General features: G+C 34.9%; 1 protein-coding gene across 4 annotated transcripts in view; it reads left to right on the top strand.

The window, feature by feature from the left end:
• The window catches only part of CDK13 (cyclin dependent kinase 13), a 119,897-nt gene that overhangs the window by 30,175 nt on the left and 62,779 nt on the right, over positions 1 to 26,943 (top strand). For all 4 annotated transcript variants that reach the window (XM_036069647.2, XM_036069645.2, XM_036069646.2 and 1 more), the window contains exons 3-5: positions 4,662 to 4,832; positions 6,286 to 6,425; positions 7,884 to 8,054. In XM_036069647.2, the coding sequence (XP_035925540.1) occupies positions 4,662 to 4,832; positions 6,286 to 6,425; positions 7,884 to 8,054 (482 nt within the window). The remainder of the gene's footprint in view (positions 1 to 4,661; positions 4,833 to 6,285; positions 6,426 to 7,883; positions 8,055 to 26,943) is intronic.

Genomic DNA, 26,943 nt, shown 5'->3' with positions numbered 1-26,943 from the left:
AATATCTTTTAGGCTCACTTTGAACTTTGCTTCTCTTCCAGACCTGGAATTTATTATTCTCTGAAAATCACAAGGTAGACTGTTAACTATATGCTTTCATATAATAAATTGTTTTATTTTTTAAAAAAAATTAGGGTCCCACTATGCATAATACTCCTTGACTTGTTTTTTTCATTAATGTGTTGGAGATCTTTCCATGTTGGTATATAGATAGGTTCAATATTCCTATCTATAGGAATGGATAAATCATGCTCTTATTAACTATTCAGCTATTGATTAAGGGATACTTAGATTTATTTATTTATTTTTTTTTTAATTTTTTTAAAGATTTTATTTATTTATTTGACAGAGAGAGACACAGCGAGAGAGGGAACACAAGCAGGGGGAGTGGGAGAGGGAGAAGCAGGCCTCCCGCCGAGCAGGGAGCCCGATGCGGGGCTCGATCCCAGGACCCTGGGATCATGACCTGAGCCGAAGGCAGACGCTTAACGACTGAGCCACCCAGGCGCCCCGATACTTAGATTTATAATTGCTTGCTATCAAACTCTTAATATTTTATGTATATGAGAGCAGTTTTTGTAGGATAGTTATCAGGATAAAGTATATACATTTATTTTTTAATTTTTGTTATTTTTTATTTTTTTAAAGATTTTTTATTTATTTATTTGACAGAGAGAGACACAGCGAGAGAGGGAATACAGGCAGGGGCAATGGGAGAGGGAGAAGCAGGCTTACCGCGGAGCAGGGAGCCCGATGTGGGGCTCGATCCCAGGACCCTGGGATCATGACCTGAGCTGAAGGCAGACGCTTAACAACTGAGCCACCCAGGCGCCCCTAATTTTTGTTATTTTTTAAAGATTTTATTTGAGAGAGAGTGCAAGCAGAGGGTGAGGGGGTGGGGCGGCAGAGGGAGAGGGAGAAGCAGACTCCCCGCTGAGAATGATCTCAGGACCCTGGGATCATGACCTGAGCTGAAGGCTGATGCTTAACCAACTCAGCCACCCAGGCACCCCCAAATTGTACTTTAATAAGACTGTTACCAATTTATATAGTCTTTAAAATATGTAATTATTTAATTTTGCATTTTTCTGATTATTGAGATACAGCATCTTTCAGAATACTTGTTGGGTACTTCTTTTTTCCAGTGAACTACTTGTTCATATCTTATGCTAGCTTTCCTTAATATTGTTTTCCTTTTTCTAATTGATTTGTGGGTGCTCTTTATGTTAGGGATCTTGATCTTTGCTTATCAGAGTCTTTTGCTTGTCTTTGACATTTATTTTTTTTGTTTTTGGCTATATGTATGTTTTTCATTTTTAAATCTAGTCAGATCTAATCATTTTTCCTTTATACCTTATGGGTTTATAAAGTTAAAAAGATTAAGTCAAGTCACACAAATTTGTTTTTGGTTATTACATGACGCAGAAGATGCTCTCCCCCATCACCCTGTGGACTGATAGATCCAGTTTCTAACATCATTTACTGAATAATCCATAATTTGTGGTGCCATATATAAAAATTCTTACAGATATCTGTATTTCTGGACTCTCTCTTCTATTAACATGTTTTATTATTTCTTTGCTAGTACTTTTTTGTTTTAACTTCTTTAGATGCATGGTATATTGGTTCTCAAACTCAGATTTCTGCTGTAGGGGTAGGCAGGTAATACAAAAGTTGAAGAGATGGAGTAAATTACTGATTAGTGAATAGCTCTGCTATTCAGTCTCAGCTTCAGTGCTGCTGAAGCCCACATAAATTTGGGCCCCAGTGTTGCTAGAGCTTTTGATTTTTTTTTTTTTTTTAGGAAGCCTGAAATCTGAATATTTATGTAAATCTTCTGAATTAAAAATATTGGCAGTTTAATTCATAGTTTTTTATAAAACGTTGGGTAGACCATAATACATATTCCTGGACTTCAGCCAATCTTGGGCTTCTGGTTTGGGATCTTTTAAAATAGGTTGACCACATGACAGGGCAAATCGCACTTAATTATTCTTTTTCAGAAATTTTTGGGCAGATTTTTGCTTTTATTCTTAGACAGATTTTATAGTCAGTCTGCTTGTCAAGTTATATTAAAATTGTCAAGTTTGGGACTCAACTGAATGTAGTAGATTTATTTGGAGACTGATAGCTTTACAATATTACAGTTTTCCATACAAAAACATGGTTTCTTTCTATTCATTCAGATCCAGTTTTATGTTCATCAGTCATATCTTTTAATTTTCTTCTATTGATCTTGTACATTTCTTGTTAAGGCATTTTATTGTTTTTGTTGCTCTAATACATGGGAACTTTTAAAAATCATACTTCCTATTTGGTTATTACAAGTAGTCAATTAGGGGCGCCTGGTGGCTCAGATGGTTAGGCGTCTGCCTTCAGCTCAGGTCATGATTCCAGGGTCCTGGGATCGAGCCCCGCATCAGGCTTTCTGCTCAGCAGGGAGCCTGCTTCTCCCTCTCCCTCTGTCTCCCCCCTGCTCATGCTCTCTCTCTCTCCGTATCTCTGTGTCTCAAATGAATAAATAAAATCTTTAAAAAAAAGAAAAAGTAGTCAATTAAAATAATGATGTTTTTAATTATATAGTGTCATTCTTAGAAAGTTAGTATTTCATTTCTCTGAAGTCTGGGAGCCTTGCTGAATTTGGTAGTTCATGTAATACTGTAAGTAAATTTAAGATTTTTACTTTTTTCCTCTAGAAATGTTGATTTGAATATTCAGACAAATGAGAATTTTTGACTAAAACTTTACAAGTAAGAGACTGCAGTTTTCTAAGTAAATTATTGGAAATAGGTTTCTTTTCAGGCACAGTTCAAGTGGTACCTTTTTTAGAAAGAAGCCTTTACTGTCTTTCAATCCTGATTTAGTTACCCTTCAGCTACATTACTCTAGGAACCCCTTTGTATAGTACTTTATCTTGCTGCTTATTTAACTGTGTTCTCCGAAAGACTATCCATAGCTCCTTTCTGAGAGGAGTTCTATCTTAATGTATTTGTTGTTATTTTTGTTGTTAAACTCCGGTGCCTTACCTAATACCTAGCACATAGAAGCATAATATCAATGTGTTGAATGGACAAACATTAATACTGAAAAGTGAGCTGTGTGATCCATTTTTTTGTTTTGTTTTGAGAGAGTGTGTGGACGTGCCTGTGAGCATTGGGTGGGGCAGGGCGGGGCAGAGGGAGAGAGAGAATCTTGAGCAAACTACCTGTGTGGAGCCCCATGTGGGGCTCAGTCCCACCACCCTGAGATCATGACCTGAGTTGAAATCAAGAGTTGGTTGCTTAACCCACTGAGCCACCCAGGCACTCCCATACCATTACTTTAAAAATAAAACTGCAAACCAATTTCCTTTTGAGCATATTTTCTTTGTTAAAGAACTTCTGGGGTGCCCGGGCGGCTCAGTCACTTAAGCCTCTGACTCTTGATTTTGGTTCAGGTCATGATCTCGGGTGGTGGGATCCAGTCCTGTGTGGGGTTCTGTGTTCAGTGTGGAGTCTGCTGTGGGTTCTCTCTCTCCCTCTCCCTGTGCCACTCCCCCTGCTCACTCGTTCTCTCTCTCCTGAGTGCGCTCTCTCTCTCTCTCAGATAAATAAATAAAATCTAAAAAAGAAAACCCTTCTAGTGAGGTTATGAAGAAAAGGCACAATTTTATTACAGTTATTGGTAAATGCTTTTTATCAGATGGTATTAAAACATGCGTTTGTGCAATAATATTGATGTTCAAAATGAATAGAAGTTATAATTAAAATGAAATGATTTACTTTGATAATGTCATTTGTAATTTGTGACCCCAGTGGTTTAGTGTCACTAAACTTTTTCATTGTGGGACTCATAACTGCTATGAAACTGTGTGAAGATTCTCTTTCAAGAAATATCTTATTATTAAACAGATTTTTTAGTAACTGGGAGGTTTAAAATACTCAAATTACCTAGTTAAGATATACTTTATGAATTCAAAAAAGTACAAAACTAACTGAAATTTTTACCTGTAATATCAGTAAGCTAGAACCTTAAAAAATTTTAAAAGAATCATTGTTCAATTTAAGAAAATTAACCCTGAAAAGGGGCAAAGCTAAATTAGTTGTTTGTGGTTATTTAAATGGGCAAGATAAATAATAGCATGTAGTGTTATTTCGTAAGAAACCTCTTTATGTCTCTGCAATAGAGTCAAACAAAATGCTATCACAAAACTAATGAATTTTCCTGTGAAGCATGACAAGTTAACTTTTTTAGTATTAATTTACAGTTTTATAGTAATTCTATATCATCTTTAAAAGTATACTTTTTTTTTGAACAGTTCTAGATTTGCAGAAACATTATAATGGTACTACAGAAAGTCCCCATATACCCTGTATTTAGTTTCTTCATTATTAACATCTTACATTAGTATGGTACGTTTGTTAACAGTGAACACATATCAATACAGTATTGTAACTAAACTTCACACCTTATTCAGATTTCCTTAGTTTTTATCTAATCCTGTATCATTTTTGCCCCCAAATTTTGTATTTTGCAATTGAACATAGTACATTATTTTAGCTGGAAAGTAAAGAAACTTAGTTTAGTTTTTTGCCATTGCTACTTAAGTGTAAGATGTGGCTGCATTTTTATTTCGCAGATAAATATTTAGGTTTTATTTGTGTGACTCCTTTCTCTTTTAGCTTACGAGGAAATATTTCAGTAAAAGCGGTTAAAAAAGAAGTAGAGAAGAAACTACGATGTTTACTTGCTGATCTACCACTGCCCCCTGAGCTACCAGGAGGAGATGATCTCTCAAAGAGTCCAGAAGAAAAGAAAACAGCAACACAGTTACATAGTAAAAGGAGGCCTAAGTATGTGCTTGCTTTCTACCTGCTCTTATATTGACCAGAAATGATTCTGGGTCATCATAAAACCATAAAACAAAACATTAAGATTTAAAATAATAAAAAGTGTATTTATTCTTTAAACTTAAAGTATATGAATAAATTCTAGAGTTTTGAAAAAATTTCATAATTCCCTGCGTACCTATTCAAAATGACTAATAAAACCAAATTTAATATTCTCTCACAGTTTGTAATGTATTAATTTCTTGGGTTATTATATATTGAAGATAATTCCTATAATTAAGATATTTAAGTAACACAAAACACTGAAATTGGAGAAGGTGGAAGTCAGCATTCAGTGAGCCCAAACAAAATTAGTAATGGGCAAGCTGCTATGTTTTCCTTTGCTTTTTAGCTCCATTTGCTCCCATAACTAAGTGTATTTTTCATTCTGCAAGAGGTGGAGTGGAAGAAGGTTTGAAATCTGTATCCTAAATTAGCTTCAAGTAAGTGCCTAGAGATAACTCTTTCCCTTGAAACCTGTTTATCAGTTAAAGGGGGAGAACATTGATTCTTTTTTTTATTTCTACTTAACCAACGGAAAGTGTGAGTAAGACTTTGAGTTAGATCTGATTTTAGAATTGCTGTTCAGGTGCCTAGCATGAGTATGAGGTCATTTTCTAGTATAGAGTAGAAAACTAAACTTTTAAAATCATCTTTCTGAGTATTGTAGCTTTATTCCTCTAGTTGAATTTCTATTACAATACCAGAATATTGAGAGACTACAAAATTACCTATTTTTTTTTTAGAATGTCAAATATTTGTCATATATATGTGTGTGTGTATATATATGTGTGTGTGTGTGTCTGTGTGTGTGTGTGTATATATATATATATATAAAACACACACCCAGACACACACACACACACAATGTGGATTCCTGAGAATTGATTATATTAATACTTTTGTACTCTCTTGGACTAAAAATCTTTCTTGTGTTTTCATTTTTAAGGTAATTTCATCTAGCCATAAGTCTAAATTTGTCAATAAGCTTTATAGTTAGATTTTTGGTAATGTTCATTGTCAAACTTGTCTTTCGAAAAATGAGTGACATATATATATATAATGGATGAAAAGGAAATCTTTGTGGAGGTTGGTTAGAGAACTTTAACTCTTTGTATTAGTGTTGGTTTTATCCATTCATTGAAAATTACATTTTATTTTTGAAAGTTCTTCATACAAGCTTTACTTCTTTTTCTCAGCTTGTTAGAAGAAGAGTTGGTATGGAGAAATGATGCCTTGACTTTCATGATAATTTATAATACCAAATTACAGTGTTACTTGTCTTAGATGATCACAAATGTGCAAGGGTTGGGGGAAATAAAGGATTTAAGATTGGGGGAGGGTTGGATATTAAATATTAAACAGTTTATTGAACTTGCTTGATTGTATATAAAAACTTCAGAACTATATTTGATAGAATATGTGGGCCTCGCTATGGTGAAATCAAAGAAAAAGATATTGACTGGGGAAAACGCTGCGTGGATAAATTTGATATCATCGGAATTATTGGAGAAGGTACCTATGGACAAGTTTACAAGGCCCGGGATAAAGACACTGGTAAGTATGTCAACTGCTCTGGATCTCTAGATCTATTGAATGTACTTAATTTGTTTTTCTCTTCAAATGTGTAATTTGAGGTGTTTTTTTTTTTTTAAGTTAAATTTGAATTTATCATGCTTTTGTTTGATCTTGTTTTTTGTTTTATATGTGCACTAAACGTAAGATGAATACGTGTAAGTGGGTATGTAAACATATACTTTTAAAGTTTTTTTTAGTATTTGTGATGTGTAGTATGGTGGGATTTAGGTTTCTTTAATTGTGAATAAATTCTTACATTGTTAGTAATCAGGGGACAAACGTATCTTGACCGTCTTAGTAGTAAATTTTGCTGTATTAAGCCTTATGTAACACTTTTTCTTTTACCCAAAATATTCTTTTTTCTGTTGAAGGTACCCTTTGTTTGGAGGCTAGATTTAACAGCTTAATCTTTTAGAACATAATTGGGAACCTGCGAGAAAGTTTTAAAAGTTTTTGCAGCACTGTGTCAGAGGCTATGTATTTTACCAACTAATGGGTAGAGCCAGTGCTTCATCTGTACTTATAATTCCTTGTTAAATTAAACAAGTAGAAGCCATTTTGTATAAGAAAACTCTGGAGGGCAATTACAGCATGGAGTAATAATATTTATAATGATGATTCTGCATTATCAAAAAGATTAAATTACAACTTTTAAAAGCTGTTTATTAAACAAGGAATCATACTACATTTTAGACTTCCATCAAAAAGAATCAAGTCAGTTTTGATAATTAAAAGGATAAACATTGTTCTTTTGGAATATTTGTAAGTACAGAATTGCTATTTTCTCCAAAGAAGTGGAATGAACAGACTTTTAGAATAGGGAATTTTTTCTTATAATAGGATTTGTGTTTGTGTATTCTATTTAATAGTTAAATTTTATCTGATCAGAACTCACTCATATCTGAATTGTGAAGCCATTTAGTGTAGTGAGAAGAGCACATACTTCTGAGATAGCTAAACCAGATTTTTGAATCCCAGTTTCACTGCTAGGTAACTGGGCACCTTTGGACAAGTTAATATGTCTGAGCTTATTTTCTCACCTGCACAGTGTACAGAATTTTCTCATCTATTCAGAGATTCTATGCATGTATAAGCATACTGGGTAAATTTATCCTCCCCTCCTTCACTTTTTAGAATTGGTAGTGTAATACATCTACTGTTCATCATCACCTTGCCTTTTTTTACTTATATCTTGGAGAGCATAAAATAACAATACCTATGTGCCTACCCCATCCTTTTTTAACAGTTGTATAGTATTCCACAGTTTGGATAAATATCTTATAATTTGTATTTAACCAGAGACTTAATTTCTTTAACTATAAACATTGTAATTTCCAGAGGTAGGAACAGACATTATGAATTAAAATAAAGTTAAAATTAAGAAAAATGTCATTTGGTTTTATCATCTGGTAACTTGATTTTATTTAATTTTTATAGGAGAAATGGTAGCCTTAAAGAAAGTACGTCTAGATAATGAAAAGGAAGGCTTTCCAATTACAGCAATTCGAGAAATTAAAATTCTCCGGCAGCTTACCCACCAGAGTATTATCAATATGAAGGAAATAGTGACTGATAAAGAAGATGCTTTGGATTTTAAGAAGGACAAAGGTATGCATACATATTTACATAACCAGTTCTGCTCATGCATGATGTTGCTGACTTGCAGATTTTGTCATAGGTATTGATCAGTTGAGTAATTACTAGGTACATAAAACTATTGCATTAATGTCATACTGTAATTATAAATGTAGTTGAGTTGAAGAATTATTTACTTTAGTGATTTTTGAGTCACCTAGTAAACAAAAAAGCATATTTGTCAGTAGTAGTAGTTGTTTTTTGAACATCAGTGCATAATTTTTAGTCTTCATTTTTTAGTTATTGAGAAATAGTTTATAGTAGTATAGAATGTATTTCCCTTACATTTTTAATATCATGCCTTAACATACAAGGAAACTTTATGGTAGACATTTGTATTATTTCTGAAGGTGTGGAGGTGAAACTCTTACCTGAAATTGCCTTTAATAAACTGTAGTGGCATATGCTTGACATTTAGCAGAAAAGCTAAAAAGAAATCAGAATGCTTATTAAAGTAGTTATCATAAGGCATATGGTGGTGAAAGGCTTTACTTCTAGTAGGTTTTGGATCTTCAAAGTAAGTTTTGGAACCAGAGTTGACTCCACTATAATCTGTTGTTTTCAAAGAGCAAAATTCTTTTTCAAGTTAAATTAAGATAAGCGAGTAAAATAGGTATGTTCTGATTGAACATGATACTTAGCCCCCTCCCGTCCCCAACTACACACACACGCACACACACACACCCTCTTACTCTTCTGAGGAACAGTATAAAAATGATTGACATAATATACGGTAATTTTGTAGAAAGGAACTTATTTTGACAGTATTCTATATGTACTATGAAGATAATTAGAATCATCTTTTTAATTGGGGTCCTTTTCCATTAGTTTTTGTCCATAATGCCCATATTCCTTAGCTTGATTTTTAATCCAGTTTGTACTTTTCAGCTTATTTTTTGTTGTTCCTTATTGTGTAGTGGAAAGGTTTGACTTGTGTTGTAATGTCTGGAATTTGTGACTTTGCTTATGAGCAGTGCGACCTTATTAGCAAGGTCTTCAGCCCTTCTGAGCCTGTGACCTCTTCAACTATTAAAGGGAAACATTATTTCTCTTACTGTGTAGTAAGGATTAAATTAAGATCTTATACATGAGGGTTGTGTGTAATGTTGTTTTTCATTAACTTCGTTCTGTAGTCAAATTAATATATTTGTTCTTCCTCCAACATACCCTGGACCTCCTGCTTCTTTGATCTTTGGGATCATGTCCTTGCCTGTTTTAACCCCATCTCTGCCATTTTTCTGATTGTCTACCAAGCTTCAGTCATATAGGTGTTTTGAGTTGTCAAATATGCCAATGCACTTCTCTGTCTTAAAAGTCTTTACATGTACTGCTTCCCTGGGCTTAAACCTCTCTACCCCCAATACACATGCATGCATGCACACACACACACGTGTGCACACACCATATGAAAGGCTGACTTCTCATCCTCTGGGTCTCAGACTGTATGTTACTTTATCTATCAGTGAGGCCCAACTGGACCACTTTCTACTCTATGTAGACTAGACACATGCAATTTAAAAGCCTTATTTGTTTCACCATGTGAGGATGGGAATCATACCTGTTTTATACATTATTATAACCCCTACCTAGCTCAGTGGGTAGGCCATGGAAGGTACTATGAATAACTAATAGCTGGATGAGTTAAATCAGCTCTACTTACTATATCCTGTCCATACTTTAAATAACTTTTTAAAAGACTGTTATCTTTGAACATAAAAGTGTTCATAGTTTTCCTTGTGTTATATTTATGGCTGTAAGTTATTTTCCTTACTGTATTATAAATTCCCTCGAGTCCTTTGTTTTTTGTTTGTCTCCCCCACAATGCCTAGCACTGTATTTTACAAATCATAGATTTTCATATATTTGCTTCCTCATCTTTTTCCCCACCATAATCCTGTTTGTAATTATTGGAATGATTATAAATAAGAAAGTGTTTTACTGTGTGAGAAGTTACATTTAGAGTCCAGGTATTAGTTAAATACAGTACAATATGTCAGGGAGTGTGGAATTTTTTTTTTTTTTTTTAAAGATTTTATTTATTTATTTGACAGAGATAGAGAGCACAAGTAGGCAGAGTGGCAGGCAGAGGGAGAGGGAGAAAGGGAGTATGGAATTTAAAACATAAAATCCTCTTTCAAAATTACTTATTTTATTGAGATATAATTGACATAACATTATATTAGTTTTAACAACGTAAGGATTTGATATTACATATGTTGTGAAATGAGCACCGCAATAAATCCAGTTAACGTTCATCAGTATACATAGAATTTTTTTTCTTGTGATGAGAACTTTTAAGATCTCTCTTAGTAACTTTCAGATATCAGTACAGTATTTTTAACCATAGTCACCATGCTGTATAATACATCCTCATGACTTTTATAATTGGAAATTTATACCTTTTGACTGCCTTCATCCATTTTGCCTACCTCCTGTTCCCTACCTCTGGTAACCACCAATCTGTTCTCTGTATCTATGAGTTCAGGGGTTTTTTTTGTTCTTGTTTTTGTTTTAGATTTTACATATAAGTGAGATCATATGATATTTGTCTTTCTCTATTTGATTTAGTACAGTACCCTCAAGGTCCATTCATGCTGTTGCAAATGGCAAGCGTTCCTTCTTTTTTATGGCTGAATAATATTCCATTGTATATTTTTAATACATTTTCTTTACTCATTCATCTTTCAACAGATATTTAGGTTGCTTCCATGTCTTGGCTATTGTGAGTAATGCTGCAGTGGACGTGGTGGGTGCATTTATCTTTTTGAGTTAGAATTTTATTTCTTTTGGATAAATAACTGGAAGTAGAATTGCTGGATCATATGGTAGTTCTGGATTTTTGAGGAACCTCTATACTGTTTTCCATAATGGCTGCACCAATTTACATTTCTCCCAACAGTACACGAGGGTACCCTGTTCTCTACATCCTCACCAACACTTGTTATTTCTTGTCTTTTTGATAATAGCCATTCTAATAGGTGTGAGATAACACATAATCCTTTTTTAATGAATCTATTAATTTTGATGGGAACCATGATGAGGCAGCCGGATTTGGTGAAAAGGGAACTAGATTTGAAGTCCTTGGGTTCTAATCTAGCTCTGTGCCATTATACTAATTGTGATTGCTATCCTGGAGCAGAAAGATAGTATGGGAACTTTGATTTAATTGTTCATATTAAACTTCATGAAACTAGGGGCGCGTGGGCGGCTCAGTCGTTAAGCGTCTGCCTTCGGCTCAGGTCATGGTCCCAGGGTCCTGGGATCGAGCCCCACATCCGGCTCCCTGCTCAGCGGGAAGCCTGCTTCTCCCTCTCCCACTCCCCCTGCTTGTGTTCCCTCTCTTGCTGTGTCTGTCTCTGTCAAGTAAATAAATAAAATCTTTAAAAAATAAAATAAAATAAAATTCATGAAACTAAAAAAAAGTAAAACCAAATACTTAAAATGGTTTAAATATGAAAATTATAAACAACACACGTATCAAGTAAAATTGCTAATACAAAAATATAAACATTTGCATTATTATAACACAAGTCTTTAGCGATATAAGAGTAACACCATAAAGAATTTTTTAAAACTTGGCTCTACTTAAAAATGAAAAAAAAATTAATTACAAAAAATTGAAAATAAAATACTATTTTGTTTTAAAAAAGAAATCATCCTTAAGAAAACAGGGTTAAGTAGTATCAATAAGTCAGAGGTGGATTTTTATGCTAAACAAGCTTTTTCTGAAATAATCTGGGGAATGGAGGAAGGCCAAACTAATTCTCAGTTTTTTCCTAATATTCTTTATCTTCAGACAGTTCCATCTTTTTAATAACTGAGGGGATCTTTGAACCTTTTGTCTTTCAATCTTTTTATTGTTAGCAAGGGAGAGCTTTTCTTTCAAAGAAAACATTTCCTGTACCTCTAGATTTTTAGTTGATCTTCAAGAATGGAAAGAGAGTGGGATGCAATTGTGGTATTAATTTTAGTACTCTAGTGTTCATATTTCACTGTTCATCAAATATTTGAACTAGAGTGTAAATTATTTTGCTGTAGAAGCTTTGCTTTTATTATTTTCTTGCTCCCACTGAGGATTATGAATTTATAGAAGATACTTTCTGAATGAATGTAATCATACTCAGTTAAAAAATTTAAAGCAATTTGGGGTGCCTGAGTGGCTCAGTTGAGCATCCAACTCTTGATTTCCAATCAGGTCATCATGGTCTCGAGATTGTGAGATCAAGCCCCATGTCGGGGGGGTCTGTGCTCAGTGGGGAGTCTGTTTGAGATTCTCTCTCTGCCTCTGCTCCTTCTCCCGCTCACGCTCACATGCTTGCTTGCCCTTTCAAATAAATAAATAAGTCTTAAAAAAAATTTAAAGCAGTTTATAATTCTCTGGGTAGAGAAGACTTTTTGTTTTGCAACTATATGCAGTATAAAATAAATCTATAGTCATTGATCTCTATCTCAAGATGTAAATATTTAGTATTCAGACTTAAAAAAAACCCAAACAATTACTGGTATCATTCCAACAAAATAGTATTTTGATACTTAAAATTAACATGATATCCTGGACAACCAAAAGTCAGTGTTATAATTGCTATGTTCAAATTAAGTTAAGCTATAATGCTTTCAATATTAGTATTTGTTTGAAGAGGGAATTTTAATTTGGAATTTTCCTAAAAATCAGGAAAAAAATATTCTATAGTAAATGGCTGTGGCAAAGTGTCAGTATATGGTGAGGGAAAAAGTCTCAATGTCACTCTTCTGTAATCTGTGATTCCCACATGGTGCTCCCCAGCACTTACATTGCATGTTCTAGACAGTTCTGTTAGACAGTGGAGCCAATTTCCTTCCATTCTAATGTCTTTGTACATAAAACTCTTATTCACATCTGACTGTTCCCTTAAATAAATTAATATAAGTAGGAATACTAGGTCAAAAGATTTGAACTTTGAAATTTCTTGACACGTATCACCAAGTTGTTTTCCAGAAAGGTTGTTCCAATTTATAAGGCAGGAATAGAACAAACTAGGAATAGAAGAGAACTGTTTCAACCTGATAAAGGGCATCTATGAAAAACAAGGATGTCTGCTCTCACCATTTCTGTTCAACACTGCCAGGGCAATTAGGCAAGAAAATTAAATAAAAGATAATCAGATTGAAAAGGAAGAAGTAACTAATGTGTGTGTGGTGCACATGTGTGTGTATATACACACTTTATAGAGAATTCTGTAGAATCCACTAAGAAACTCTTAGAATTAATAAATGAGTTCATCAGAGTGAAAGAATACAAGATCAGTACCCAAAAATCTGTTGTAGTTTTGTACACTAACAGTGAAGAGTCCAAAGTGAAATTAAGAAAACAGTTTAATATGTAATAGCCTTAGAAGGAATAAAATATCTAGGAATAAATCAACAAAAAAGGTAAAGTCTTGTACCTTGAAAACTACAAAACATCACTGAAAAAATTTAAAGAAGACCTAAATAAGTGGAAAGACATTTCCTGTTCATGGATCCGAGAAACTTAATATTACTAAGATGGAAAATTGATCTGTATATTCATTTCAGTTTCTATCAAAATCCCAGCTGGTTTCTTTTCAGAAACTGACAAGCTGATTTTAAAATATATATGGAAATGCAATAGAGTTGAAACAGTCAAAAACCTTAAACAGAAGAACTCATATTTCCTGATTTCAAATCTTAACCGTAAAACTAGAGTGATCAAGACTATATAGTACTGGCTTTAAGGTAAACGTAAGACCAGTAGAATAGAATTGGAAGTCTAGAAATAAAACAGTAACATTTTTGGTGGTCAGTTGATTTTCAATGAAGATACCAAGACAATTTAGTGGTAAAGAATAGTGTTTTCAGTAATCAGTGCTGGCTCAGGTGGATCTCCATATGCAAAAGAATGAAATTGGGCCTCTTCGTCAGCTCATACACTTTAATTAACTCAGATCAGTGACTTAAATATAAGAGCTAAAACCTCGAAACTCTTAGATGAAAATATAGGAGTAAATCTTCATGACCTTAGATTAGCTAAAGCCTTTTTAAGACACCAAAAGCAGAAGCAATAAAGGAAAAAGTAGATACATTGAACTTCATCAAAATTAGAAACTTTTGTGCCCTAGTGGATATTACTGAAGAAGTGAAAAGACAATTCACAGAATGGGAGAAAATATTGGTAAAGCATCTATCTGATAAGGAACTTATATCTAGAATATATAAAGAATTCTTACAACCAAATAATAAAAAGACAACCTGTTTAAAAAGTGTACAAAGGGGGCGCCTGAGTGGCTCAGTTGTTAAGCGTCTGCCTTCAGCTCAGGTCATGATTCCTGGGTCCTGGGATCAAGCCCCGCATCGGGCTCCCTGCTCAGCGGGAAGCCTGCTTCTCCCTCTCCCACTCACCCTGCTTATGTTCCTGCTCTTCCTGTCTCTCTCTTTCAAATAAATAAATAAAATCTTTAAAAATAAAAAAATACAAAAAATAAAAAGTGTACAAAGGATCTGAATCTGAAGATATGCAAATGACCAATAAGCAACTGAAAAGATGTTCAGTGTCATAGCTATCAAAGAAATGCAAATCGAAATTACAGTGAGATTCCACTTCATACGCACTATAGGATGGCCATAAGAAAAAGGGTAGATTAAGTGTTGGGAAAGATGTGGAGATTGGGAGATTCAAACATTGGTTGTAAAATGGTACAAACATCTTGGAAGACAATCTGGCATTTTTTTCAAAATAGTAAACATAGAGTTATCATGAGACCTAGAACTTCTACTTTTTGGGGTATATCCAAGAGAAAGAAAAACATATGTCCACACAGAAACTTGTATACTAATGTTCATGGCAGGATAATTCCTGATAGTCAAAAAACACAGGCAACTCAAATGTCTATCAATTGATGAATAAATAAAATCTGGTATATCCATACAGTGCAGTATTATTATGCCATAAAAGGGAATGAAGACTTATACCAATAAATTTGATAACCTGGATGAAATGGAAAAATTCATGGAAATGTACAACCTACCAAGAATTATGAAGAAATAGAAAATCTGAACAGACCTATAAGTGTAAGGGGATGAATCTGTAACAAAAACTTTGAACAGTCGCACCTAAAAAGCCCAGGACCAGATGCTTTCACAGATGAATTCTACCAGTCATTTAAAGAAGAATTAACACCAATTCTCTCCAGACTCTTCCAAAAAATTGAGCATGAAGAAACACTGTCAGACCCATTCTGTAAGGCCAGCATTACCCTGACACCAAACCCAGGCCAAGACACGACAGGAAAAGAAAACTGTAGACCAATTATTTCTGAGGAATATGCAGAAATCCTCAGAAAACAGTAGCAAACTTGATTCGGCAGCATATTTAGAGGATTATACACTATGACCAACTGAGATTTATTCCTGGAATGCAAAGATAGTTCAGCATATGAAAATCAGTTAGTGTAGTACATTACATTAACAGAATGAAGGAAGAAATTCACACAGTCATCTCAGTAGATACAGAAAAAGCATTTGACAGAGCTCAGCACTCTTTAATCATAACGACACTCAACAAACTAGGAATAGAAGGAAACCGTGTCAACATATTAAAGGCCCATATATGAAAAGTCCACAGTTAATATCATACTCACTAGTGAAAGATGGAAAGCTTTTCTTCTAAACCAGGGAGAAAACAAGGATATTCACTTTTGTCACTTCTATTCAGCGTAGTGCTGGAAGTCCTAATCAGAGCAATTAAGCAAAAAAAAGAAATAAAGACATCAGAATTGGAAAGGAAGAAATAAAATCATCTTTGTTCATAGACAATATGATCTTATATGTAGAAAGCCCTAAAGATTCTACCAAGCCAAATGTTAGAATTAATAAGTGAATTCAGCAAATAGAAGGGTACAAAATCAATGTGCAAAAACCATGAGTTTCTGTATTCTAACAGCAAAAAATCTGGAAATGACATTAAGAAAACAATTTCGTTTACAGTAACATCAAAAAGAATAAAATATTTAGGAATAAATTAACCAAGGAGATGAAAGACTTGTAAATTGAAAATTACAAGACATTGCTTAAAAGAGCTTAAAGACACCATAAATTAAAGACATCAGTGTTCTTGGATTAGAAGACTTAATATTGTTAAGATGTCAATACTACCCAAAGTAATCTGAAGATTTAATGCAATTCTAATGAAAATCCCAACAATGGTTGTTGCAGAAATGGAAAAATTCACCCTGAAATTCATATGGAATTTCAAAGGACCCCCAAATAACCAAAGCAATCTTGGATAAGAACAAAGTTGGAGGTCTCATACTTCCTGATTTCAAAACTTACTACATAGCTACAGTTATCAGATTGTAGTACTGGCACAAAGACAGACATATGCACCAGTGAAACAGAATTGAGGGCTCAGAAATAAACCTTGGCATATATGGTCAAATGATTTTTGACAAGGGTGCTAAAATGGGGAAAGGCAGTTTTCTCAACAAATGGTGTTGGGAAAACTGGATATCCATATGTGAAACAATGAAGTTGGACTCTTACCTAACACCATATTAAAAAAACAAAAAGCAACAAACCTCAAAATGGATCGAAGACCTAAATATATGAGCTAAAACTAGAATACTCTTACAAGAAAACGTAGGGGGTAACTTCACTACATTGGGTTTGGCAGCCATTTCTTGGGTACGACATCAAAATCAGGCAACAAACCCAAACTAAAAAAAAAAAAAAGGAAATTGGATTACATCAAAAAAACACTTTAAACTCTACACCAAACATAACGTGAGGCTCAAACTCATGACCCTGAGATCGAGAGTCACATGCTCTACCAACTAAGCCAGCCAGGCGCCCCCAAAATTAAAATTTTTTATGCATCAAAAGGACATAATCAAAAGAGTAAAAAAGCAACTCATGAGATAAGAGAAAATATTTGCTAATGACATATCTGATAAGGTTTCATAATCAGTCTAAGAACTCCTACAACTCAACAAAAATAAAAGGGCAAAGGACTTGAATGGATTTTAAGCATATAAAAAGACATTCAGCATCACAATTAGCAAATTAAAACGACAATGAGTTACACTTCAGACCCATTAAAATGGCTATTATCAAAAGAACAAAAATAAAAACAACAGAAAATAACAACTGATGCCAAAGATGTGGAGAAATTGGAGTCCTGTTCTTTGCCAGTGGGAATGAATAATGATAAAACTGCTGTGGAAAATGATACAATGATTCCTCCAAAAAGTTAAAAGTAGAATTCCCATATGATCCAACATTTCCACTTCTGCTTATATACTCAAAAGAACTGAAAGCAGCATCTTGAAGAGATACTTGCACCTATGGTCATAGCATTATTTGCAGTAGCCAAAAGGTGGAAGCAACCCATATGTCCTCGGATGGATGAATGGATAGCAAAATGTGGTATATACATACAATGAAATATTAGTCTTAAGAGGGAAGGAAATTATGACACAACTACAACATGGATGGACCTTGAGGACATTATGCTAAGTAAAATAAGCCAGTCACGAAAGGAGAAATACTGGATGATTTTACTTACGGGAAGTACCTGAGGTTAGTCAAATTCATAGAGACAGAAAGTAGAATGGTGATTACCAGGGAGTAGAGGTGGGGGTGCAGAATGAGCAGTTATTGTTTAATAGGTACAGAATTTCAGTTTTGCAAGATGAAAAGAATTCTGGAAATGGATGGTAGTGATTGGTTGCACAACAGTGTGAATGAACTTAATGCCACTGAACTGTACACTTAAAAGTAGTTACCATGGTTGATTTTTATATATTTTACCACAATTTTTAAGAGTTTAAAAAAAAAGAAATGAAGAACTGATAATGTTATAACATGGATGAACCTTAAAAACAATATGCTAAGTGAAAGAAGCTAGTTAAAAAAAGACTATTATTCCATTTATATAAAATGTCCAGAATAGGCAAATCTGTAGAAAAAAAGAGAGTGGTGGTTGCCAGAGACTTGGGGAAGGGCTGAAAAAGGGGAGTGACTGCTAATGAGTATGAGGTTCTTTTTGAGGTCATTCATTGTGGAGAAGGTTGCACAAGTCTGTGAATATATTAAAACCAATTGAATTGTGTACTTCAAATGGGTGAATGTATGGTATGTGAATTAGATCTCAATAAAGCTGTTATTTAAGACAAAAGCCCAAAGAGCTCCCCCAAATTCTTTTTGATGAAAATACTGTGTAAATTGAGAGGGATAAGTGTAGTGGATAGGGTGGGTCAGTATAGAAGATGAGGCTGGAAAGGTAGGTTAGGATGAAAAACGGTGCTTGACCTTAAATACAATGTCAAGGCACAAATACTTTTTTTACTTTTTTCAGAAAAAATAGCACGGAGCAATGATTTTGTTAGATCTTTGACAATTTGGATAGGTGAAAAATGGTATCCTGTCTTTTTAATAATTATTTTTTATTACTATAGAGATTGGACAGTTTCCTGTGCTTACCCGGCCATTTATATTTCTTTATCCATATATTGCCTATTTTTATGTCCTTTGCCCATTTTTTTAAGTGAGTGAATTTCTGGTGTTAATGTTTTTCTTAATTGATTTTGAATATAGTTGTAACATAGTAAGAATGTTCGTCTTTGGAGTGATTTATATAAAAACTATCCAGGCATCTGGTTTCCTTGCTCTCCTGTTTCTTATGTTAGTGCTCAGTAAATGTTTGAGTTGAATTGAGGAGGAAAATATTTATAAAACAGATTATAGTCTGTTCCAGAATAACCAAATGAACCTTTCATGATTGTAAATGTTGCATAATCAGTTAATAGATACAGGAAAGTATTTAGTGAAATATAGCATGTAATGTAAAATCTTAATTAGGAATGACTCTCTTCTCTGGATCACAAGGAAATACAGAGTTAGCATCTTGTGTTGAAATTTATAGTTTACTTTCATTTCTTTTTTTTTTTTTATAATTAAGTAAGCTCTATGTCCAAGGTGGGGCTTGAACTCACAACCCCGAGATCAGGAGTTGTGAACCTACTGACCGAGCCAGTCAAGCACCCCTGAAATTTAGAGTTTAAAGAACATAGAGAAATGAGAATGTGTAGGTGCCCATCAGGAGATGATTTATGGCAAAAGGATTGTGGAGTTTAAGGGACAAGGAATCTGTGGGAACGTTGGGAAGGAGTAGATGGGCATGGAAAGTGGGGAGTGCCTTTCTCTTGGTAATATTTTCTGAACAAGAAGTATGTTCTTTTAGGGCAGATGTTATAAAGTAATAGTAATGAGAAATATATGTAATGGTTAAGAGTATACTTTGAATCCATGCTTCTTCCATCATTATGTACTTTTTGGTTTCCTCATCCGGAAAATGGAGTAATAATGCCTAATTCATAGGTGTGTTGCATTATATGAAATAATGCATATGAAGCACTTAAGAGTATTGCAAACAGTAAGCACACAGTCAAGTTTGCATTTGTTATAATTTGGTAGTCTATTGATTGTGAGGGCAGAAATAGATCAGTAATACAATAATTGTTTATAATTGAGATGGAGGTTTGGGAGAACTAAATATTTTCGTTTTAGTCTTCTAGTGAAATTTTACTATGTGGAGAGCAGACCCAGAAATTAAGAAAAAGAAACTTTTTTCTTTTTTTAAAGATTTTATTTATTTATTTGAGAGAGAGAGAATGAGAGAGAGCGAGCACATGAGAGGGGGGAGGGTCAGAGGGAGAAGCAGACTCCCTGCTGAGCAGGGAGCCCGACGCGGGACTCGATCCAGGGACTCCAGGATCATGACCTGAGCCGAAGGCAGCTGCTTAACCAACTGAGCCACCCAGGCGCCCAGAAAAAGAAACTTTTTTCTGAAAGCTTAGAAGTAGTCTCTAATTATTAATAGTAAAAGTTGTCAAGAAGAGTGAAGAACTTGTCACATATGACTAGCTTTAATTGACTAGTTAACCTACCAGAAGTTAAAAAGTGAGCTCCTCAGTTGGATCAAACCCAGACCTAGAAAAGGAAGTCATAAGAATGAAACTCAGCAACAGGGCATGTAAGACAGATGCCAGTTGCAGAGGCCATGGTATCAGTTTGAAATGGAGAGAAGAGGGGGAAGTGAAGAAGCAGGTGATCCGACATTGAGAATACTGTGGCCATTAATAAAGAGAGAGAATTCTGCACTTGAATTCCGCAGTGGGGGTGGTGAGGGGTGGAAGTGACAGAGCACTATTTAGGGCATCATCACCATTAGAGCAGTAAACCATGAGGCTCAAGATTCTTCATGTTTTTGCCATTTCTTCTGTGAATTGCCTCTTTCTTTGGCATTTGCTTACTAACTGGAAAGATTTATGGAAATACAAATGTTTTATGTGTTTCACATATAGATAATTTTTCCCATTTCCACTCTTTGCCCTTAACTTTGTTTTTCTGTGTTCTTTGTTATTCTGAAACTTGTATTGGTCCCATCTGTCAGTTTGGGGGATTTTTTTGAGGGAAGGTGAGCTGTCTCATGCTTAGGAAGGCTCAACCCTCTGGAAAGTTGTAAGAATGTTTTTTAGTTTTTTTAATTAATTAATTTTCAGGTATTAAAACAATTTTATTTTTAAATTTTTTAAAGTTTTAAAGTCTAATTAGTTAACATACAGTATAATACTAGTTTCAGGTGTACAATATAGTGATTCACTACTTCCTTGTAGTACCTATTCCTCATCACAACAAATGCGTTCCTTAATTCCCAACACCTATTTCCCCCATTCCCCGCCCCCTCCCCTCTGGTAACCATCAGTTTGTTCTCTATAAAGAGTCTTTTTGGCTTGCCTCTGTCTCTCTTTTTTTTTTCCTTTGCTTAGTTGTTTTGTTTCTTAAATTCCACATATGAGTGAAATCATATGGTGTTTGCCTTTCTCTGACTTATTTCCCTTAGCATAATACTCTTTAGCTCCATCTATGTTGTTGCAAATGGCAAGATTTCATTCCTTTTTATGGCTGAGTATTATTACACACACACACACACACACACACACACACACACACACACACACATCTTTATTCATCTGTTGATGGACACTTGGGCTGTTTCCATAATTCGGCTATTGTAGATAATGCTGCTGTAAACATCAGGGTGCATGTATCCCTTTGAATTAGCATTTTTGTCTTCGCATAAAAACCTAGTAGTGCAATTGCTGGGTTGTAGGGTAGTTCTATTTTCTGGTTTTTAAAAAATTTATATTTTAGTTTTTGAAAATATTTAGATAGCTGAGTCTTTCTTATGCTATTCTGTCATGTCTATCCTATATAAAATTTGTACATATTCTGGGCTCTCCTGTTCTACAGATCCTTTTGCCTGTCCTGCTAGCATACATTATTGTAATTACTGCAGCCTTATATTACATTTTAATTTCTGTTAGAGAAAGGTCTCCTCCCCAATGCCACTTAAAAGATCTTGCTTATTTTTATGCATTTAGATGTTTATGAAGTGTGAGAACTTAACAATGGAGATTTGACTGGAATTATGTTGAGGTTTATTTGGGGAAGGACAAGGATTTTTTAAAAAAATTGTCAGTATATGAAATCAGATAAATTCATGTAATGCTTGCATTTTCATAGAATAAGGGCATGGTATGGTGCCTGGCACATATTAAATGTTGTATAAGTATTTAATGTTGATATTATAATTATTTCTTAAAATCAAATGTGTCCTTTAACTTAGCAATTCCATTATTAGAAACATAGAAGGAAGTAATCATGACTTTATATAAATATAGCTATGAGAATGTTCTTCATAGTATTGCTTGATAATACTAAAACGTTAGTAATAATTTAAATATCTAACAACAGAGGATTATTGAACAGCACTATGGCGTATTATTACTGTGGAGTACTGTTTAGCCATTAAAATTGTGTAAAAGTTCAATGATATGGAAAATTGTTCACTCTCTATATTATGAACTGGAAAAAGTTTACAAAGGAATATATAAAGTTTAATCCATTTTTTGTATTAAAGTATACTCCAGGAGCACAAGGAAACCTTTTGAGGGTGATGGGTGTCTTAGTTGTAGCCACAGTCTCACAGGTGTATACCTGTATGAAAACTACTTAAATCGTACCTTCTAATTTATTATTGTCAATTAACACATTGAAACTAAAAAATTTTTCTGTTAAAATGTAATAAGCTCAAGGAAAACTATTGAGTTTATTACTTCAGAAATAAAACCAACAGAAAATATGCATATGTAGATTTATTTTAAGAAACTGGGTCATACAATTGTTGAGGCTCGCAAGTCTGAAATTTGTAAGAGCGGCTAGTAAGCTAGAAATTCTGGCAGGAGTGTGTGTTGCAGTCTTGAGTTCAAAGGCGTTCTGGAGGCAGAATTTCTTCTTTAAAGGACCTCAGTCTTTTCTCTTGAGGCCATGAGCTGATTGGATAAAGCCTACCCACATTATTGAAGGTAATCTGTCCTCAGAGTCTACTGACTTGAGTGTTAATCACATCTAAAAATACCTTCACACTGGTCAGTGTAGCCTAGTCAAGGTAACACATCAAATTAACCATCACACTGTATCAGAGTGATTTCAGCAGAGTAACAGAAAGTTCAGTTGACATGGTATGGTTTAAATCATATGGGAATGTATTAACTTGCATAAGTCGTGGTCCAGAGATAGGGCAGGCTTTAGGGTTAGTTGGTTCAGTGGCTTAGGGTTGTCATCAAAGGCTCAAGTTACACCATCTTTAGTGTCTGTTTCATTCTCGCTGTAGGATAGCTGGAAGAAGCAGTTGTTCCTATCTGGTGAGGGGGGAGCCTGGCTTCCCATGGCTTTCTGAAGTCCATGAAGGCTTCTCTCTGAGGGGCCTTCCTCAGCACCTGCGGTGCCTGCACATCTGTGAACCAGTCACCAGCAGGCAGGTTATTAAGAACCTACTTAGGGGGCGCCGGGGTGGCTTAGTCAGTTAAGTGCCTGCCTTTGGCTCAGGTCATGATCCTGGGGTCCTGGGATCGAGCCCTGCTTTGAGCCTGAGTTGGGCTCCCTGCTCATGCAGGGAGCTTGCTTCTCCCTCTCCTTCTGCCCCTCCCCCCACGTATTCTCTCTCTCTCAAATAAATAAATAAATATCTTTAAAAAAATCTACTTACCATAAAATGTACTAGAATTAGAATATGATTAAAAGAAAAGAAACTAAGAAAAGTACCACTTTTCAGTACTCAGGACTTTGTTAGGAGGGAGGGAGATAGCTGAGTCAGACAGAAGCTGATTCTTGGCTTTACATGAAATCTGAAGACACTGCAGTATTACAGAAGAAGATTGAGAAATACCTACTCTGCCATGCAAGTAAAAGTTACTCAAACTTTCTTCTGTTCAAGTTAGTCTGTGTCTCTAGGACAGGTGGGAATTGGCAGCCAAAATGCTGAGTCATAAAGTTAATGGAATTACTGATTATTTTTAATTTAGGATATGGAAAGTTGCACTGATATCTGCTTTTAATGTTCTGACTTCAGTGTTTTATTTTAGTGAATGTAGTAATTATTTCCTGACTGGTGCTCCTATCACTGGGCTTGTTCATTAGGGTTTATTTTCATTTCACTCTTGGGTTTTCAGGTACCAGACTTTTAATTTGGGGATTTGGGGTCATTTTTGTGTATAATGGGATACTTCTAACAAATGTTGTTAAATCATAAGATTTGTCCATTATTATAGATATTTGGGGTAACAGGAATTGAATGAGTTTTGCACTTCTCGACAGCTTTTTTGTTATTTGTTTCTGGGTGTGAATGAGTTTTCTGAAAGTGAATTGGAATTTTACATTATGTTCTAAATTTAATATAGCCAATAAACTTTTAAATTCCACAAGTTCAGATTCTTTTATCACCTCATGTTATTTCTGCAGCAGCCACTTTGCCAACTTGGATTCCCTTCACTGATAATGTCTCTACACTTTTACTCTTTATTTTAAAGATGTTCCCTTTCCCCCAGCATATTCAGTTGCATAAGAAAGCCTGGACTGGCATGCTATCCCTAAAATGCTATGTGATTATATCTGTGCCAGAATGTAATTGAGGTTGCACAGACTTCTCACTGTCCATCCAGCTCTTACATCAGAAGCTGCATTAAATGATGGCAGTTGAATGGAGCACTCATGATTAAGGTAAATAAAAGTTGCTTAAACATAACAAAGATACTTTTAAGGTGGTGACAATATGGCTGTGAGTAAAACATATTGTAGGTAACATTTTTAAAAAGCAAGGCAACTTTAGAAATAAGATTACTTTAAACATATTGAGAAGTTATAGATGATAGTTATAAATTAATCAGAAATTCCCAAAGAGCAGTTGATGTGCTAGTCTTCAGAAATGATAATTTTGACTATGTGAACTCTAGACAATTCTCTTTGAGGTAGATAAAAAAAAAATTATGAAAACATCACTAAAAACATAGAGTGAAGGGGTGCCTGGGTAGCTCAGTCAGCTCAGGTCTTGATCTCAGGGTCCTGAGTTCAAACCCGGCCTTGGGCTCCACCCTGAGCTGAACCCTACTTTAAAAAACAAACAAACAAAACACCCAAATACAGTTTTTGGAAATTAATTAGAAAATTAATATAACAAATCTGAAAGATGAAGTAGTGTTTTATTTAGTAAAAAAATAATATAATCTTACTGTGGGCCAGGTACTATCCTAAGCAGTTTACAAATATTAACTCATTTAATCCTCATAAAAAATCTATGAGGAACAGAAGGAAATGAGATACAGGAAAAGTCAGAACCACTCTCTGATACACACAATACCTGATATATGAAAAATAGTGACTAGAAGTATTCCTTTTTAAGCAGATAGTCATTTCAGTTCGTTTGATTTTTAGTAGGATGTGGAGAAAATCTAACTGTGATGTATCACAGTATATTTGTGGGGAAGGCATTAGAAACACAAATATTGAGGCCAGATACACATCTGTTTCCTCCCATTCCCAGTTGTGGTGGCATTAAATGGATTTCTCCTCTTTTTGCTTCTATTACCTTTCACACGGTGGGAGCAAGTTTCCTAACCCAGCTCACTGTCACTGGTAGTGGCCTTGGAGGCCTGAAATGAGGAATGGAGAACCTCAGGTGATGAGCCAGGAGCTCTCAGGTTTTCAGAATTGGAAGCTTTGGGCTTCTGTTTTGATAGAAATATCTCTGGATTTGAGGTATTTGGTGTCAGGCTTGCACAGTCATCAAACCTGTCTCCTGCCATTTCAAAACTGATCTGTATTTCTCTCTTGATTGCTACTGACTGCCACTCTCAGCCACAGCTTCTTGTAATGTATAATGTATATGTATCCATTTTTTGTTTTCTACCACTAATACCAATGAGAAAGAGGAAGACAGGTTTTTTCCTTCTCTGTCAATATCCACATCCCAACCCCTTACCCCCAGACACATTTTTCTCTCTCTTTGGCCTGTGGGAAATGTGAGTTACAAAAGTGACTTTTGGGTAAATAAAAATGCTGAAATAAAATTGTCTGGATACTTTTAGAAGAGATTACTTAAATATTTGTTGAGTACCTGTCATGTACCATGCATTGTTCTAGATGCTAGGAATAGGTAGTAGATTAGATAGACAGGGTTCCTATCTTAGAGTGCTTACGTTCTAGTTGAGTAAGACTCTGGCTGTCTTGGATATTCTACCGTAAGAACTGAGGATTGGGGTTAGGCTGGGGAGGATTTAAGGATACAGGGAAATGAAGAAGTTGCTTTTCTCTGTTCCAACTTGAACGGAATACAGAATCAAAGAAGAGTGGAGGAATGTCCCCCATCCACCCCCAATGATACTATATGGCTTGGGATGCTGGTGTTAGGTTAATCACTTCCTCCTGTTAAAGCTAGAAATGTTTTCTGGCAATTACAGATTAAAGGCAAAGATGACCACAAGAAGAAATATTTTTTCCTTTCTTTTTCTTTCTTTGCAGATTTCAGGCACAAATGTTTTGGAATTTTACATAAATGTCTTGAAAATTTATACATTACGAATATTGAGTCTGTAGGATTCTTTTACTTGTTTTAAGTAAAGAACAATGCACTTCTTGTAGTCCTTAGTTTTACAGTCAGAACTGTTAAATCATGTCCATTAACTTTTCTTCCTTGATTATTTCTGACGTTGTTGTCGTACGACTTATACTTTGTTTTTGATTGTACGTTCTCATAGAGTAAAGAAACTTGGAGTCATAATTAACGCCTTTGGCCAGGAAACTCCTGCCTCTTGATATTTGTCCTTCTGTCATACCTGCCTGCCCTAATTTTCAACCTTGATCACTTTTTTGATTCTAAACTTGCTTGAGAAAGATCACACGACTGTAAGGGGGTTTTTTCTTCCCAGATTTATGGTTTGTGTTACCAGGACTTCAGGGCTCCTTAGCCAGTCCTTAGCTCCTTCTTCGATCCTACATAGCAAAGCTGATTCCTTCACGTTCCTAGGATCTTGGTTGCGTGTTATCTCTTCTATATTTCATCCTTTTCCCTCTTCTCTGGCTCCTTTCTTTGAGCACTAAACCTACTCAAATCTCTTCTGTCTTGAACAAAACAAAAAATCTTTCTCTGATTTGAGTCCACTTATGACTCCATTACTCTGTCTTGTTCCTTTCCTTTGTTGCCAGACTTTTGGAAAGAGTAATCAGCAATTGCTGTCTGTACTTCCTTACTTTCTCATTCACAAATTGGGTCTGAATTTTCCTAGCACGTTATTAAGATAAGGGCACTAATGATCTCTTGCCAAACCAGTGGTATTTTTCAGTTTTTTCTTTATGTTGACTTTGTTCTTGAAAGTCTTCTTTACTTGTCTGAAAAATTCTAGTCAGATTTGCTTTCTTCTTTTCTTCTCTGTGGCTTCATTGCCTTAATTGTTGGCCCTTTCTTTGCCTCATC

This window comes from Halichoerus grypus, chromosome 12, assembly GCF_964656455.1.
Source record: "Halichoerus grypus chromosome 12, mHalGry1.hap1.1, whole genome shotgun sequence".
Taxonomy (NCBI): Eukaryota; Metazoa; Chordata; class Mammalia; order Carnivora; family Phocidae; genus Halichoerus; species Halichoerus grypus.
This window is presented reverse-complemented; position numbering and strand designations above follow the sequence as displayed.